Raw genomic sequence first — 13,133 nt, 5'->3', positions numbered from 1 at the left:
TTATGCTTATGGAGATGAACTTGCCATAGTTCCTTATGTTAAACATGAAATTGTTGCTATTGCACCCACACATGATAGTCCTATTATCTTTTTAAATTCTCCCAACTACACTATATCGGAGAAGTTTACCCTTATTAAAGATTATATTGATGGGTTGCCTTATACCGTTGCACATGATGATTTTGATGAATATAATATGCATGTGCTTGCTGCTCCTACTTGCAATTATTATGAGAGAGGAACTATATCTCCACCTCTCTATGTTTCCCACATGATAAAATTACAAAAAACTGTTTATACTATGCATTGGCCTTTACTATGTGTGCATGAATTGTTCTTTTATGACATGCCGATGCATAGGAAGAGAGTTAGACTTCGTTGTTGCATGATATATGTTACTTTGTGCTCACTACTAAATTATAAATCATTATCAATTAAAATTGGCTTTGATATACCTTGGGATCCGGGTGGATTCACTACTTGAGCATTATATGCCTAGCTTAATGGCTTTAAAGAAAGCGCTGCCAGGGAGACAATCCAAAAATTTTAGGGAGTCATTTATTTCTGTTGAGTGCTTTCATTTAAAACTATAATGAAGCTAGCCAACTCACCTTCACAAGGCTCCCCCGATTGGTCCTTCGTTGGCCGTCGGATCAGCTTTTTTCGTCCGTCTGGACCGTTGATATTCGCAACAGTTAAACTCAATTTTCACCTCGCAGTTGCTTTGACTGGCCAATGACGAGTGGGCTCATCTCGCGCGCTTGTTGGCTGGGTTGACAGTGGCCGTGTGCATGAGGTATTGGCCAATCCGCACCCCGCATCCCGCAGCCAATCCATCCTCGCCTCGTCCCACTCCCGCACCAGCCACCACCCAAACCCTAACTCCCTTTCCGCTCGATCCACACAGCATCACCCGCCTCCTCCATCCCTCCTCCTTGCCTCGCCACGGCCTCCGCCCCAGAGTCTCGCCGCCGCCTGCTATTCCTCCTCCACCACCGTTGCTACTTATCCATCATGATAGCCCCTCCACTTCACGTTCCTTTTCTTTGTTGTCTGCGCCCGCCAACGATGCTTGGCTCAAGATCTGGCGCGGGTTAGGCGAGCACGGTGGTGGGATGAATGGACAGGAGAGGTGGGCGATGAGGGTACGAAACAATCGGTCCATCGCGAGGAGGTCGGCGACAGTGGGCACTACTCCACCCACCAGATCCGCGACGCCCCTGCCCAAATCCTCTCCGCGTGCGCCGCACCCAATCCCGTCCTCGCTCGTCTCGTCCATGGCCAGCTCCCCATCCTCCCGCGGTTCCCCTACCTTTCTTCCTTCTCCTCCCTCACGACACGCCGCCTGTCTCCATCCCGCATCCCTGCTGCCGCCACAACCTCTCCAGGAGGCTCGCCCTCTGTGCTACAAAGCAGCAGGCCAGGATCTGGAGGAGGAAGAGGAGATCCCGGGGTCCAGGCGGTGGCTCGGTCGATGCAAGGTGAGTGGGAGGTGACGGCGAGCCGATGAGCATGGGCGGTCAAGACCACGGTCACTGCTTTGGTGGTTGCACACATGCCAGCGAGCGCATCTGATGTCACACACCGAGGTGAGCTTCTCTCTCTCTGAACTTGTACAACACTGCATAAAAATAGCTTCTCTTTGGCCGTGTGTTATTTGGAGATTTTACTCCATGTTGTTTCCCTTGATTAGGTTTAGAAGATGATTGTAGCAGTTAGTCCAATTAGTATTTTGTTCATATGCTTTGAATAAAACTGTGTTCAGAGATCATGTTGTATACACTTAGGATGCATACAATCATTTTTGCAGGTACAAACAAGAGAAGAAGTACTATCTTGCCTGCCTGAAATTGATAGGAGCTCAACCTGAATGTCAGATGTTCTTGAAGAAATACCTGGAATGTGGGATGGAGAGGTTAGCATGCTTACTCCATGTGTAATAATTTCGAAACTAATGTGTTGTAGTAATGTGTTCAATTAAACCTCTTATTTGGCACATCCAGGACGCAAACCAGTTTATGCGTGATGATTTAGGGTGTGTTTTGCCTTTTGCTACTTTAAATTTAAATGCTCAAGAAAATTGATAAGCGTAAATTGCAGTTGCAGAGAGTATGGTCATAAAAGTTTTGAAGAAATTTCTGAAGGTTGTCATTGAGATCTTTGAAGAGAGATATCTCCTTGTACCAAATGAAGCGGACGCTACAAGGCTTCTATAGATGGGTGCATCAAATGGCTTCCCTGATATTTGTGGAAGCATAAAATGTTTCAAAACTACCGTGTTGTAGTAATGTGTTCAACTAAACCTCTTATTTGGCACATCCATGACGCAAACCAGTTTATGCGTGATGATTTAGGGTGTGTTTTGCTTTTTGCTACTTTAAATTTAAATGCTCAAGAAAATTGATAAGCGTAGATTGCAGTTGCAGAGAGTATGGTCATAAAAGTTTTGAAGAAATTTCTGAAGGTTGTCATTGTGATCTTTGAAGAGAGATATCTCCTTGTACCAAATGAAGCGGATGCTACAAGACTTCTGCAGATGGGTGCATCAAATGGCTTCCCTGGTATTTGTGGAAGCATAAAATGTATGCATTGGAGGTGGAAGCGTTCCTAAAGATCTACATATTGTAGCGGTAGATTTTACTGTGAAACATAAGCTCTTTTACAGTGCAATTATTAAATTGTAGTAGTAGTTTTTCTTGCAGCTTGTAGTAGTAGTTTTTCTTTTTGAAATCAGTTCTTTCTCTGTACTTGTTAATCTTTTTAGTCTGAATTTTCCAGCCAATTCAGGATTTTTTTTGCAACATTATGGATGATGCATGTCTTCCATATTGGCTCGGATTGCAAGCTCTTCTTTACATTGGTGACACATATGACCTACAACGTTAAGTCGGTTGTATTTTTGGTTGAATTTCAAATCAAAAGTCTTGAATTACAGTTTCAGTTCTTTTTTACTTAGCTTGGCAATCAGTTAACTATCCAAGTACAACTTACTGAATGACATGTGTTGTCATGAATGAAAGCCGGTCCAGTCCAACCTGTTGTTTATTTATTGGGTCTAAAATTTGACTGAACCTGAACTGAAGTTTAGCTCAGCCTCATTTGACAAACAGATACACACACAATGCAGAATATATCTTCGTTCTTGAATGATATACTATATATATACCTTCATACACACTGTCTAATCACCAGTGCTTTTTGTTGTTGTCAGCGGCATCATGGGTGCCGGCGGCAGAATGACGAAGAAGGAGCGGGAGAAGCAGGAGCTGCTCGGCTGCGCTGGCGCCTGTGAGATCTTCCAGCGTGCACCAACGGACAAGCGGGCGTTCACGCTGGCCCAGATCAAGAAATCAATCCTGCCTCACTGCTTCCAGCGCTCAGTGATCAAGTCCTTCTCCTATGTGGTCTATGACCTCGTCATCATCGTGTCTCTCTTGTACGCCGCATTGGTCTGGATCCTAGCACTCCCGAGCATGCAATAGCTGGGCGCCTGGCCGCTCTACTGGGTTGTGCGGGGCTGCGTCATGAACGGCATCTGGGTAATCGCCCACAAGTGCGGCCACCATGCCTTATCCGACTACTTGCTGCTCGACAACATGGTCAGAAGCTCATTATCGTCTTGTCTAGTATAGTTTAAAAACAACAAAAATAAATAGGGGAACCCAAAACTTTTTCAAAAAGAAAAGTGAAAGTGAGAAAGACAAGCATTGTTGAAGTGGGAGAGCTCCTTGAACTTTGTTCATGCTCATGGCAACTTTGTGAATCTTGATTACAGAAACTTTTCAACAAAAACAATTATCCCCTTGTACAATTCCATTGTATTATAAAAATAATGTGCCAAGGTTTGCCTTTAGGATGTTTACATTTGCTTGATGGTTTGTACGGTGCATGACAGAAACTTTGGCTGTAGTGCGCGATTTTACATTTTTAGCTGGAACGTCAAATGGTTCTAATTCTTTTTTCACTGTCTTTCTATACAATTTTTTTATTTTTACAAATTTTGGCAGATTTTTTCAAGTATCATAAGTATGATGAATGTTCAGATTGTTACAGACTGTTTTGTTTTAGACAGATTCTGTTTTTGATGCATAGTTTGCTCGTTTTGATGAAACTATCAATTCATATCTGTGGATTAAGCCATGAAAAAGTTATATTACAGTAGACACAATGCAAAAACAAATATGAATTGGTTTGCAACAGTACTTAGAGTAGTGATTTGCTTTATTATACTAACGGATCTTACCGAGTTTTCTGTTGAAGTTTTGTGTGGATGAAGTGTTCGATGATCGAGAAGGTCTCGATGTGAGAAAAAGGAAGAGAGGCAAGAGCTTAAGGTTGGGGATGCCTGAGGCATCCCAAGTAAATATTCAAGGAGACTCAAGCGTCTAAGCTTGAGGATGCCCCGGAAGGCATCCCCTCTTTCTTCAACAAGTATCGGTATGTTTTCGGATTCGTTTCATTCATGCGATATGTGCAATCTTGGAGCGTCTTTTGCATTTAGTTTTCATTTTTATTTTATGCACCATGCTGGTATGAGGTAGTACTTGGTTGATTTATAGAATGCTCTATGCACTTCACTTATATCTTTTGAGTATGGCTTTATAGAATTCTTCATGTGCTTCACTTATATCATTTGAAGTTTGGATTGCCTGTTTCTCTTTACATAGACAACTGCCATTTGTAGAATGCTCTTTTGCTTCACTTATATGTGTTAGAGCGTGGGCATATCTTTTGTAGAAAGAATCAAACTCTCTTGCTTCACTTATATCCATTTAGAGAGATGACAGGAATTGGTCATTCACATGGTTAGTCATAAAATCCTACATAAAACTTGTACATCACTGAATATGATATGTTTGATTCCTTGCAATAGTTTTGCGATATAAAGATGGTGATAGTAGAGTCATGCTAGTGGGTAGTTGTGGATTAGTAGAAATACTTGTGTTGAGGTTTGTGATTCTCGTAGCATGCATGTATGGCGAACCGTTATGTAACGAAGTCGGAGCATGAGGTATTTATTGATTGTCTTCCTTATGAGTGGCGGTCGGGGACGGGCGATGGTCTTTTCCTACCAATCTATCCCCCTAGGGGCATGCGTAGTAGTACTTTGCTTCGAGGGCTAATGAACTTTTGTAATAAGTATGTGAGTTCTTTATGACTAATGCTGAGTCCACGGATTATACGCACTCTCACCCTTCCATCATTGCTAGCCTCTCTAGTATCGCGCAACTTTCGCCGGTACTATAAACCCACCATATACCTTCCTCAAAACAGCCACCATACCTACCTATCATGGCATTTTCCATAGACATTCCAAGATATATTGCCATGCAACTTTCATCATCATCATATACATGACTTGAGCATTCATTGTCATATTGCTTTGCATGATCGTAAGATAGCTAGCATGATGTTTTCATGGCTTGTTCATTTTTTGATGTCATTGCTACGCTAGATCATTGCACATCCCGGTACACTGCAGGAGGCATTCATATAGAGTCATATCTTTTTCTAGATATCGAGTTGTAATATTGAGTCGTAAGTAAATAAAAGTGTGATGATCATCATTATTAGAGCATTGCCCCAAGAAAAAATAAGGCCAAAGAAGCCTAAATAAAAAAGGGGGCCAAAGAAGCCCACACATAAAAAAAGAAAAAGAAAAGGGGGCAATGTTACTATCTTTTTACCACACTTGTGCTTCAAAGTAGCACCATGTTCTTCATATAGAGAGTCTCTTGAGTTATCACTTTCATATACTAGTGGGAATTTTCATTATAGAACTTGGATTGTATATTCCAACGATGGGCTTTCTCAAATGCCCTAGGTCTTCATGAGCAAGCAAGTTGGATGCACACCCACTTAGTTTAGTTTGAGCTTTCATATACTTATAGCTCTAGTGCATCCGTTGCATGGCAATCCCTACTCACTCACATTGATATCTATTGATGGGCATCTCCATAGCCCGTTGATATGCCTAGTTGATGTGAGAATATATTCTCTTTTTTGTCTTATCCACAACCGCTATTCTATTCCACCTATAGTGCTATATCCATGGCTCACGCTCATGTATTGCATGAGGGTTGAAAATGCTGAAGCGCGTTAAAAAGTATGAACCAATTGCTCGACTTGTCATCGGGGTTGTGCATGACGTGAGTATTTTGTGTGGTGAAGATGGAGCATAGCCAGACTATATGATTTTGTAGGGTAACTTTCGTTGGCCTTATTATTTTGAAAAGACATGATCGCTTTATTAGTGGGCTTGAAGTATTATTGTTTTTATGTCAAATGATAGACTATTGCTTTGAATCATTCGTGTCTTAATATTCATGCCATGATTAGATATGTGATCAAGATTATACTAGGTAGCATTCCACATAAAAAATTATCGTTTTTATCATTTACTTACTCAAGGACGAGCAGGAATTAAGCTTGGGGATGTACATACGTCTCCGTTGTATCTATAATTTTTAATTGTTTCATGTCAATATTCTACAACTTTCATATACTTTTGGCAACTTTTTATACTATTTTTGGGACTAACATATTGATCCAGTGCCCAGTGTCAGTTCCTGTTTGTTGCATGTTTTTTGTTTCGCAGAATATCCATATCAAACGGAGTCCAAACGGGATAAAAACTGACGTGGATTTTTTTGGAATATATATTATTTTTGGAAAGAAAAATCCACGCGAGACGGTGCCCGAGGGGGCCACGAGGCAGGGGGCGCCCCCCTGACCCTCGTGGCCACCCCATAAGGCAGTTGATGCCCTTCTTTCGTCGCAAGAAAGCTAATATCCGGATAGAGGTCGTGTTAAAATTTCAGCCCAATTGGAGTTACGTATCTCCGGGAATATAAGAAACGGTGAAAGGGTAGAATCTGAGAACGCATAAACAGAGAGAGACAGAGAGACATATCCAATCTCGGAGGGGCTCTCGTCCCTCCCATGCCATGGAGGCCAAGGACGAGAGGGGAAACCCTTCTCCCATCTAGGAAGGAGGTCAAGGAAGAAGAACACGAAGGGCCCCCCTCTCCCTTTCTCTTCCGGTGGCGCCGGAACGCTGCCGTGGCCATCATCATCATCATCACCGCGATCTACACCAACACCTCCGCCATCTTCACCAACATCTCCATCACCTTCTCCCCTTTATCTACAGCGGTCCACTCTCCCGTAACCCGATGTACCCTCTACTTGAACATGGTGCTTTATGCTTCATATTATTATCCAATGATGTGTTGCCATCCTATGATGTCTGAGTAGATTTTCGTTGTCCTATCGGTGGTTGATGAATTAATATGATTGATTTAATTTGCTTGTGGTTATGTTGTTGTCCCATCATATGAGCGCGCGCGTGGATCACACCATAGGGTTAGTTGTATGTTGATAGGACTATGTATTGGAGGGCAAGGGTGACAGAAGCTTCAGCCTAGCATAGAAATTGATGCATACGGGATTGAAGAGGGGCCAATATATCTTAATGCTATGGTTGGGTTTTACCTTAAGGAACGTTAGTAGTGGCGAATGCTTGCTAATAGTTTCAATCATAAGTGCATAGAATTCCAAGTCAGGGATGACATGCTAGCAGCGGCCTCTCCCACATGAAACTTGCTATCGGTCTAGTAAAGTAGTCAATTGCTTAGGGACAATTTCGCAACTCCTACCACCACTTTTCCACACTTGCTATATTTACTTTATTGCTTCTTTACTTACATCAGCCCCTAGCTTTTATTTACGTAAGCTTTATTATCTTGCAAACCTATCGAACAACACCTACAAAGTAGTTCTAGTTTCATACTTGTTCTAGGTAAAGCGAACATCAAGCGTGCGTAGAGTTGTATCGGTGGTCGATAGAACTTGAGGGAATATTTGTTCTGCCTTTAGCTCCTCGTTGGGTTCGACACTCTTACTTATCGAAAACTGTTGCGATCCCCTATACTTGTGGGTTATCATGGAGTAATAGTAATAGATACATAATCGTTTCGGTCTCCTTGTCACTGACGTGATGCCTATATACGTGATCATGCCTAGATATTCTAATAATTATGCACTTTTCTATCAATTGCTCGACAGTAATTTGTTCACCCACCGTAATACTTATGCTATCCTGGGAGAAGGCACTAGTGAAACCTATGGCCCCCGGGTCTATTCTCTATTATATTAATCTCCCATCAACTAGCTATTTTTGGCGCCGTTTATTTTGCAATCTTTACTTTCAATCTATATCATAAAAATACCAAAAATATTTATCTTATTATTATTATCTCTATCAGATCTCACTCTCGTAAGTGACTGTGAAGGGATTGACTACCCCTTTATCGCATTGGTTGCGAGGTTCTTATTTGTTTGTGTAGGTACGAGGGACTTGCGTGTAGTCTCCTACTGGATTGATACCTTGGTTCTCAAAAACTGAGGGAAATACTTACGCTACTTTGCTGCATCACCCTTTCCTCTTTAAGGGAAAATCAACGCAGTGCTCAAGAGGTAGCAGTAATCAGGTTAAGTAAGCGTTCGTATGTTATATGTATCAGTAAAATATATTGATGATAGATAAGCACATTGCAGATTCATCAGATTAATTCAAGCCACATGGAAAACCCATTTATCCAAACCAATCATGATTAAGAACTAGGAAATATAGCACTTGTATATGTTTCTCATGTATTAAGTGCAACCCAATTCGATTTATTTCTCACATGGTATACAATAATAGAATGTAGTCACAACAATTTAACACCGCATTGCAGAATTGAACCAAGCAGTTAACTAAACACCACAACAAATTAACCAAACATTAACTGAGCACCACATTGCACAATATAACATACTCCTAATAGAAGATCAGACAGTTAACCAAGCATGCTTAACAACTTGGAAATATAGCAATTGTATTTGTTTCGCATGTATTTAGTACAGCCAAATTTGATTTATTCCTCACATGGTATACAATAAGAGAATGCAGCCACAGAATTGAACATCGCATTGCAGAATTGAACCAAGCAGTTAACTAAACACCACAACAAATGAATCAAACGTTAACTGAGAACCACATTGCACAATATAACATACTCCTAATAGAAGATCAGACGGTTAACCAAACCAAGCATGCTTAAAAACTTGGAAATATAGCAATTGTATTTGTTTCTCATGTATTTAGTACAGCCAAATTTGATTTATTCCTCACATGGTATACAATAACAGAATGCAGCCACAACAATTGAACATCGCATTGCAGAATTGAACCAAGCAGTTAACTAAACACCACAACAAGTAAACCAAGCCACAACAAATGAACCAAGCAGTTAACTAAACACGAATTGCACAATATAACATACTCCTAATAGAAGATCAGGCAGTTAACCAAACCAAGCATGCTTAACAACTTGGAAATATTGCATCCTGAAGAATTGAACATCACATTTGCAGAATTGAACCAAGCAGTTAATTGAACACCACATTGCACAACATATAGAACATATACACTATAGCAGAAGATTGCATGGTAAAAGTAGATAACACAATTCACTAGAATTTGTTAACGAAAGGCAGTAGCTAGCAAACTGAACATGGGTCCTTATAGTGAGCTAATAAGACAAGTTACTCCTCATTGTCGGAGATATCGATGATGATTGGCTCCTTGGACATGGAAGAGGGCGAGGCCTCCGCATCGTGGGTGCCCTCGTTGTAGTGGTGAGTTGCCTAAGCCGCTCCGGGCACCAACCTGCTGGCTCTCAAGATGAGGTAAGCACGTGCACGCTGAGAAAACACCTCGTAGTCTTCGTCGAAGGCACCGATGGTGGCCTCGAGAAAACTCCACGAACTGTCGTTTAAAGCAGCCAACCGCGTCGCGGCGTCGGTGCGTGAGGTGTCAACGGTGGCCTCGACGACGAGGTGCTCCTCCAAGATCTGGGGTCAGCACGAATGTAAGCCATCGCGACCTCACCCGCGCATGCGGCCGCGATTTGCTTCTCCGCTGCCAAATGCTCCTTGAGGTCCTGGCTATACTGCGTGCACCATGGCTTAGGTCGGCGCTTATTTGGTGGAGGGGTCGGTTATTTGGGTGGAAGGTGTCGCGCTCACGCCGGCGGTCGGGGCATGTGGGATGTGGAAGGAGGAGGATGGGGGTCGGGTGTTGATTACTGATACGTCTCCAACGTATCTATAATTTTTGATTGTTCCATGCTATTATATTATCTGTTTTGGATGTTAATGAGCTTATTTATAAAATTTTATATTATTTTTGGGACTAACCTATTAACCGGAGGCCCAGCCCAAATTGTTGTTTTTTTGCCTATTTCAGTGTTTCACAGAAAAATAATATCAAACAGAGTCCAAACGGAATGAAACCTTCGGGAGTGTGATTTTTGGAACAAACGTGATCCAGAGGACTTGGAGTGGACGTCAAGCAACCAACAAGGTGGCCACGAGGCAGGGGGCGCACCTACACCCCTGGGCGTGCCCTCCCCCTCATGGGCCCCTCGTGGCTCCACCGACCTACTTCTTGATACGTCTCCATCGTATCTATAGTTTTTGATTGTTCCATGCCAATATTATTCAACTTTCATATACTTTTGGCAACTTTTTATACTATTTTTGGGACTAACATATTGATCCAGTGCCCAGTGTCAGTTCCTGTTTGTTGCATGTTTTTTGTTTCGCAGAATATCCATATCAAACGGAGTCCAAACGGGATAAAAACTGACGGTGATTTTTTTGGAATATATATGATTTTTGGGAAGAAAAATCCACGCGAGACGGTGCCCGAGGTGGCCACGAGGCAGGGGGACCCTGACCCTCGTGGGCCACCCGTAAGGTGGTTGATACCCTTCTTTCGCCGCAAGAAAGCTAATATCCGGATAGAGATCGTGTTAAAATTTCAGCCCAATCGGAGTTAAGGATCTCCGGGAATATAAGAAACGGTGAAAGGGAAGAATCTGAGAACGCAGAAACAGAGAGAGACAGAGAGACATATCCAATCTTGGAGGGGCTCTCGCCCCTCCCACGCCATGGAGACCATGGACCAGAGGGGAAACCCTTCTCTCATCTAGGAAGAAGATCAAGGAAGAAGAAGAAGGAGGGGGCTCTCTCCCCCTCGCTTCCGGTGGCGCCGGAGTGCCACCGGGGGCCATCATCATCACCGCGATCTACACCAACACCTCCGCCATGTTCACCAACATCTCCATCACCTTCCCCCCTCTATCTACAGCGGTCCACTCTCCCGCAACCCACTGTACCCTCTACTCGAACATGGTGCTTTATGCTTCATATTATTATCCAATGATGTGTTGCCATCCTATGATGTCTGAGTAGATTTTCGTTGTCCTATCGATGGTTGATGAATTGCTATGATTGATTTAATTTGCTTGTGGTTATGTTGCTGTCCTTTGGTCCCCATCATATGATTGCGTGCATGGATCACACCCTAGGGTTAGTTGTATGTTGATAGGACTATGTATTGGAGGGCAAGAGTGACAGAAGCTTCAACCTAGCATAGAAATTGATGCATATGGGATTGAAGGGGGACCAATATATCTTAATGCTATGGTTGGGTTTTACCATAATAAACATTAGTAGTTGTGGATGCTTGCTAATAGTTCCAATCATAAGTGCATAGAATTCCAAGTCAGGGATGACATGCTAGCAGTGGCCTCTCCCACATAATACTTGCTATCGGTCTAGTAATGTAGTCAATTGCTTAGGGGAAATTTTGCAACTCCTACCACCACTTTTCCACACTCGCTATATTTACTTTATTGTTTCTTTGTCTAAACAGCCCCTACTTTTTATTTATGTAATCTTTATTATCTTGCAAACCTATCCAACAACACTTACAAAGTACTTCTAGTTTCATACTTGTTCTAGGTAAAGCGAACGTCAAGCGTGCGTAGAGTTGTATCGGTGGTCGATAGAACTTGAGGGAATATTTGTTCTACCTTTAGCTCCTCGTTGGGTTCGACACTCATACTTATCGAAAACTGTTGCGATCCCCTATACTTGTGGGTTATCAAGACCTTTTTCTGGCGCCGTTGCCGGGGAGCAATAGCGTGGGGTGAATATTCTCGTGTGTGCTTGTTTGCTTTATCACTAACTAATTTTTATTTGCTGTTCTTAGTTGTTTTCTATCTTTAGTTATGGGTAGGAAACGCAAAATACCAAAAAAAAATAGTTGTACCCACTAAACCAATGGTTGAAAACCACTCAAAATCTATCACACTGCTGAAGCTTATTACTTGGATCATCTTCGATCCCTATGTGCTCGTGCTGAAACCCCAACTAGCTTAGTTGAGGGCAAATCTTTAGATGAGCTTGCTTGTTATGTGTGACACCGAATATCTGAAAAAGTGAAAACTTTACTGGATCAAATTCATCATTTGCAATGCTATGCTTGGAATTTATGTGAAATATATGATTATACTTGTTGTTCTGAAGACCCTAAGCAACACCTTCCCTACCAATGTTTGTTTAGTTATAATGGAACCGTATCCTCTTATGCTAAGGGTGTTTATAATTACTATGATGTTCAACAAATTGAAGAATTTGTTGCTTTTAAGGGTGCTTACGAAATTGCTTATTTGATTGAAAAGTATGATGCTACTCTTTACAAATCTGAAAATTTTGCCATACTTAAATATTGCTATGATAATTATGCTTCTAATGCCTATGTTGAACCATATATTGAGGACTACTCCGCTGTCCAAGAAGAGACTAATATTTTGAAGGAGTCTATGGAAGAAGAAATTGATGAAACTGTGAGCTCATTGGATGAAAAAGATGAGGAGGAGAGCGAAGAACAAAAGGATGAAGAGAGGATTAGCTACCCGTGCCCACCTTCTAATGAGAGTAACTCTTCAACTCATACATTGTTTAATTTCCCTTCGTGCTTACCGGAGGATGATTGCTACGATGATTGTTATGATCCCGTTGATTCTTTTAAAATATCCCTTTTTGATGATGCTTGTTATGCTTGTGGAGAAGATGCCAATATGAATTATGCTTATGGAGATGAACTTGCTATAGTTCCTTATGTTAAACATGAAATTGTTGCTATTGCACCCACACATGATAGTCCTATTATCTTTTTGAATTCTCCAAACTACACTATATCAGAGAAGTTTGCTCTTATTAAGGAATATATTGAT

At 41.8% G+C, this 13,133-nt stretch overlaps 1 protein-coding gene across 5 annotated transcripts; it reads left to right on the top strand.

The window, feature by feature from the left end:
• Positions 1-817: 817 nt before the first annotated feature.
• On the top strand, positions 818-7,241 carry LOC125509906 (fatty acid desaturase DES2-like). 5 transcript variants are annotated; one of them, XR_015604619.1, is made up of 5 exons: positions 818-1,589; positions 1,811-1,915; positions 2,101-2,630; positions 3,212-4,437; positions 6,599-7,241. XR_015604619.1 is itself a non-coding variant. In XM_087526002.1 (3 exons), the coding sequence occupies exons 2-3, from the start codon at positions 1,878-1,880 to the stop codon at positions 3,480-3,482; spliced, it is 309 nt and encodes a 102-aa protein (XP_087382128.1). In that variant the 5' UTR covers positions 823-1,589; positions 1,811-1,877; the 3' UTR covers positions 3,483-7,241. The 5 variants fall into 5 exon arrangements, 1 of the variants encoding a protein (XP_087382128.1); XR_015604621.1 differs by having other exon boundaries at positions 819-1,589; positions 2,107-2,630; positions 3,212-7,241; XR_015604620.1 differs by having other exon boundaries at positions 821-1,589; positions 2,101-2,582; positions 3,212-7,241.
• The last annotated feature ends 5,892 nt before the right edge of the window (positions 7,242-13,133 follow it).

Source organism: Triticum urartu, chromosome 5A (assembly GCF_056163025.1).
Source record: "Triticum urartu cultivar PI428250 chromosome 5A, HENAU_Tu73, whole genome shotgun sequence".
Classification (NCBI taxonomy): domain Eukaryota; kingdom Viridiplantae; phylum Streptophyta; class Magnoliopsida; order Poales; family Poaceae; genus Triticum; species Triticum urartu.
This window is presented reverse-complemented; position numbering and strand designations above follow the sequence as displayed.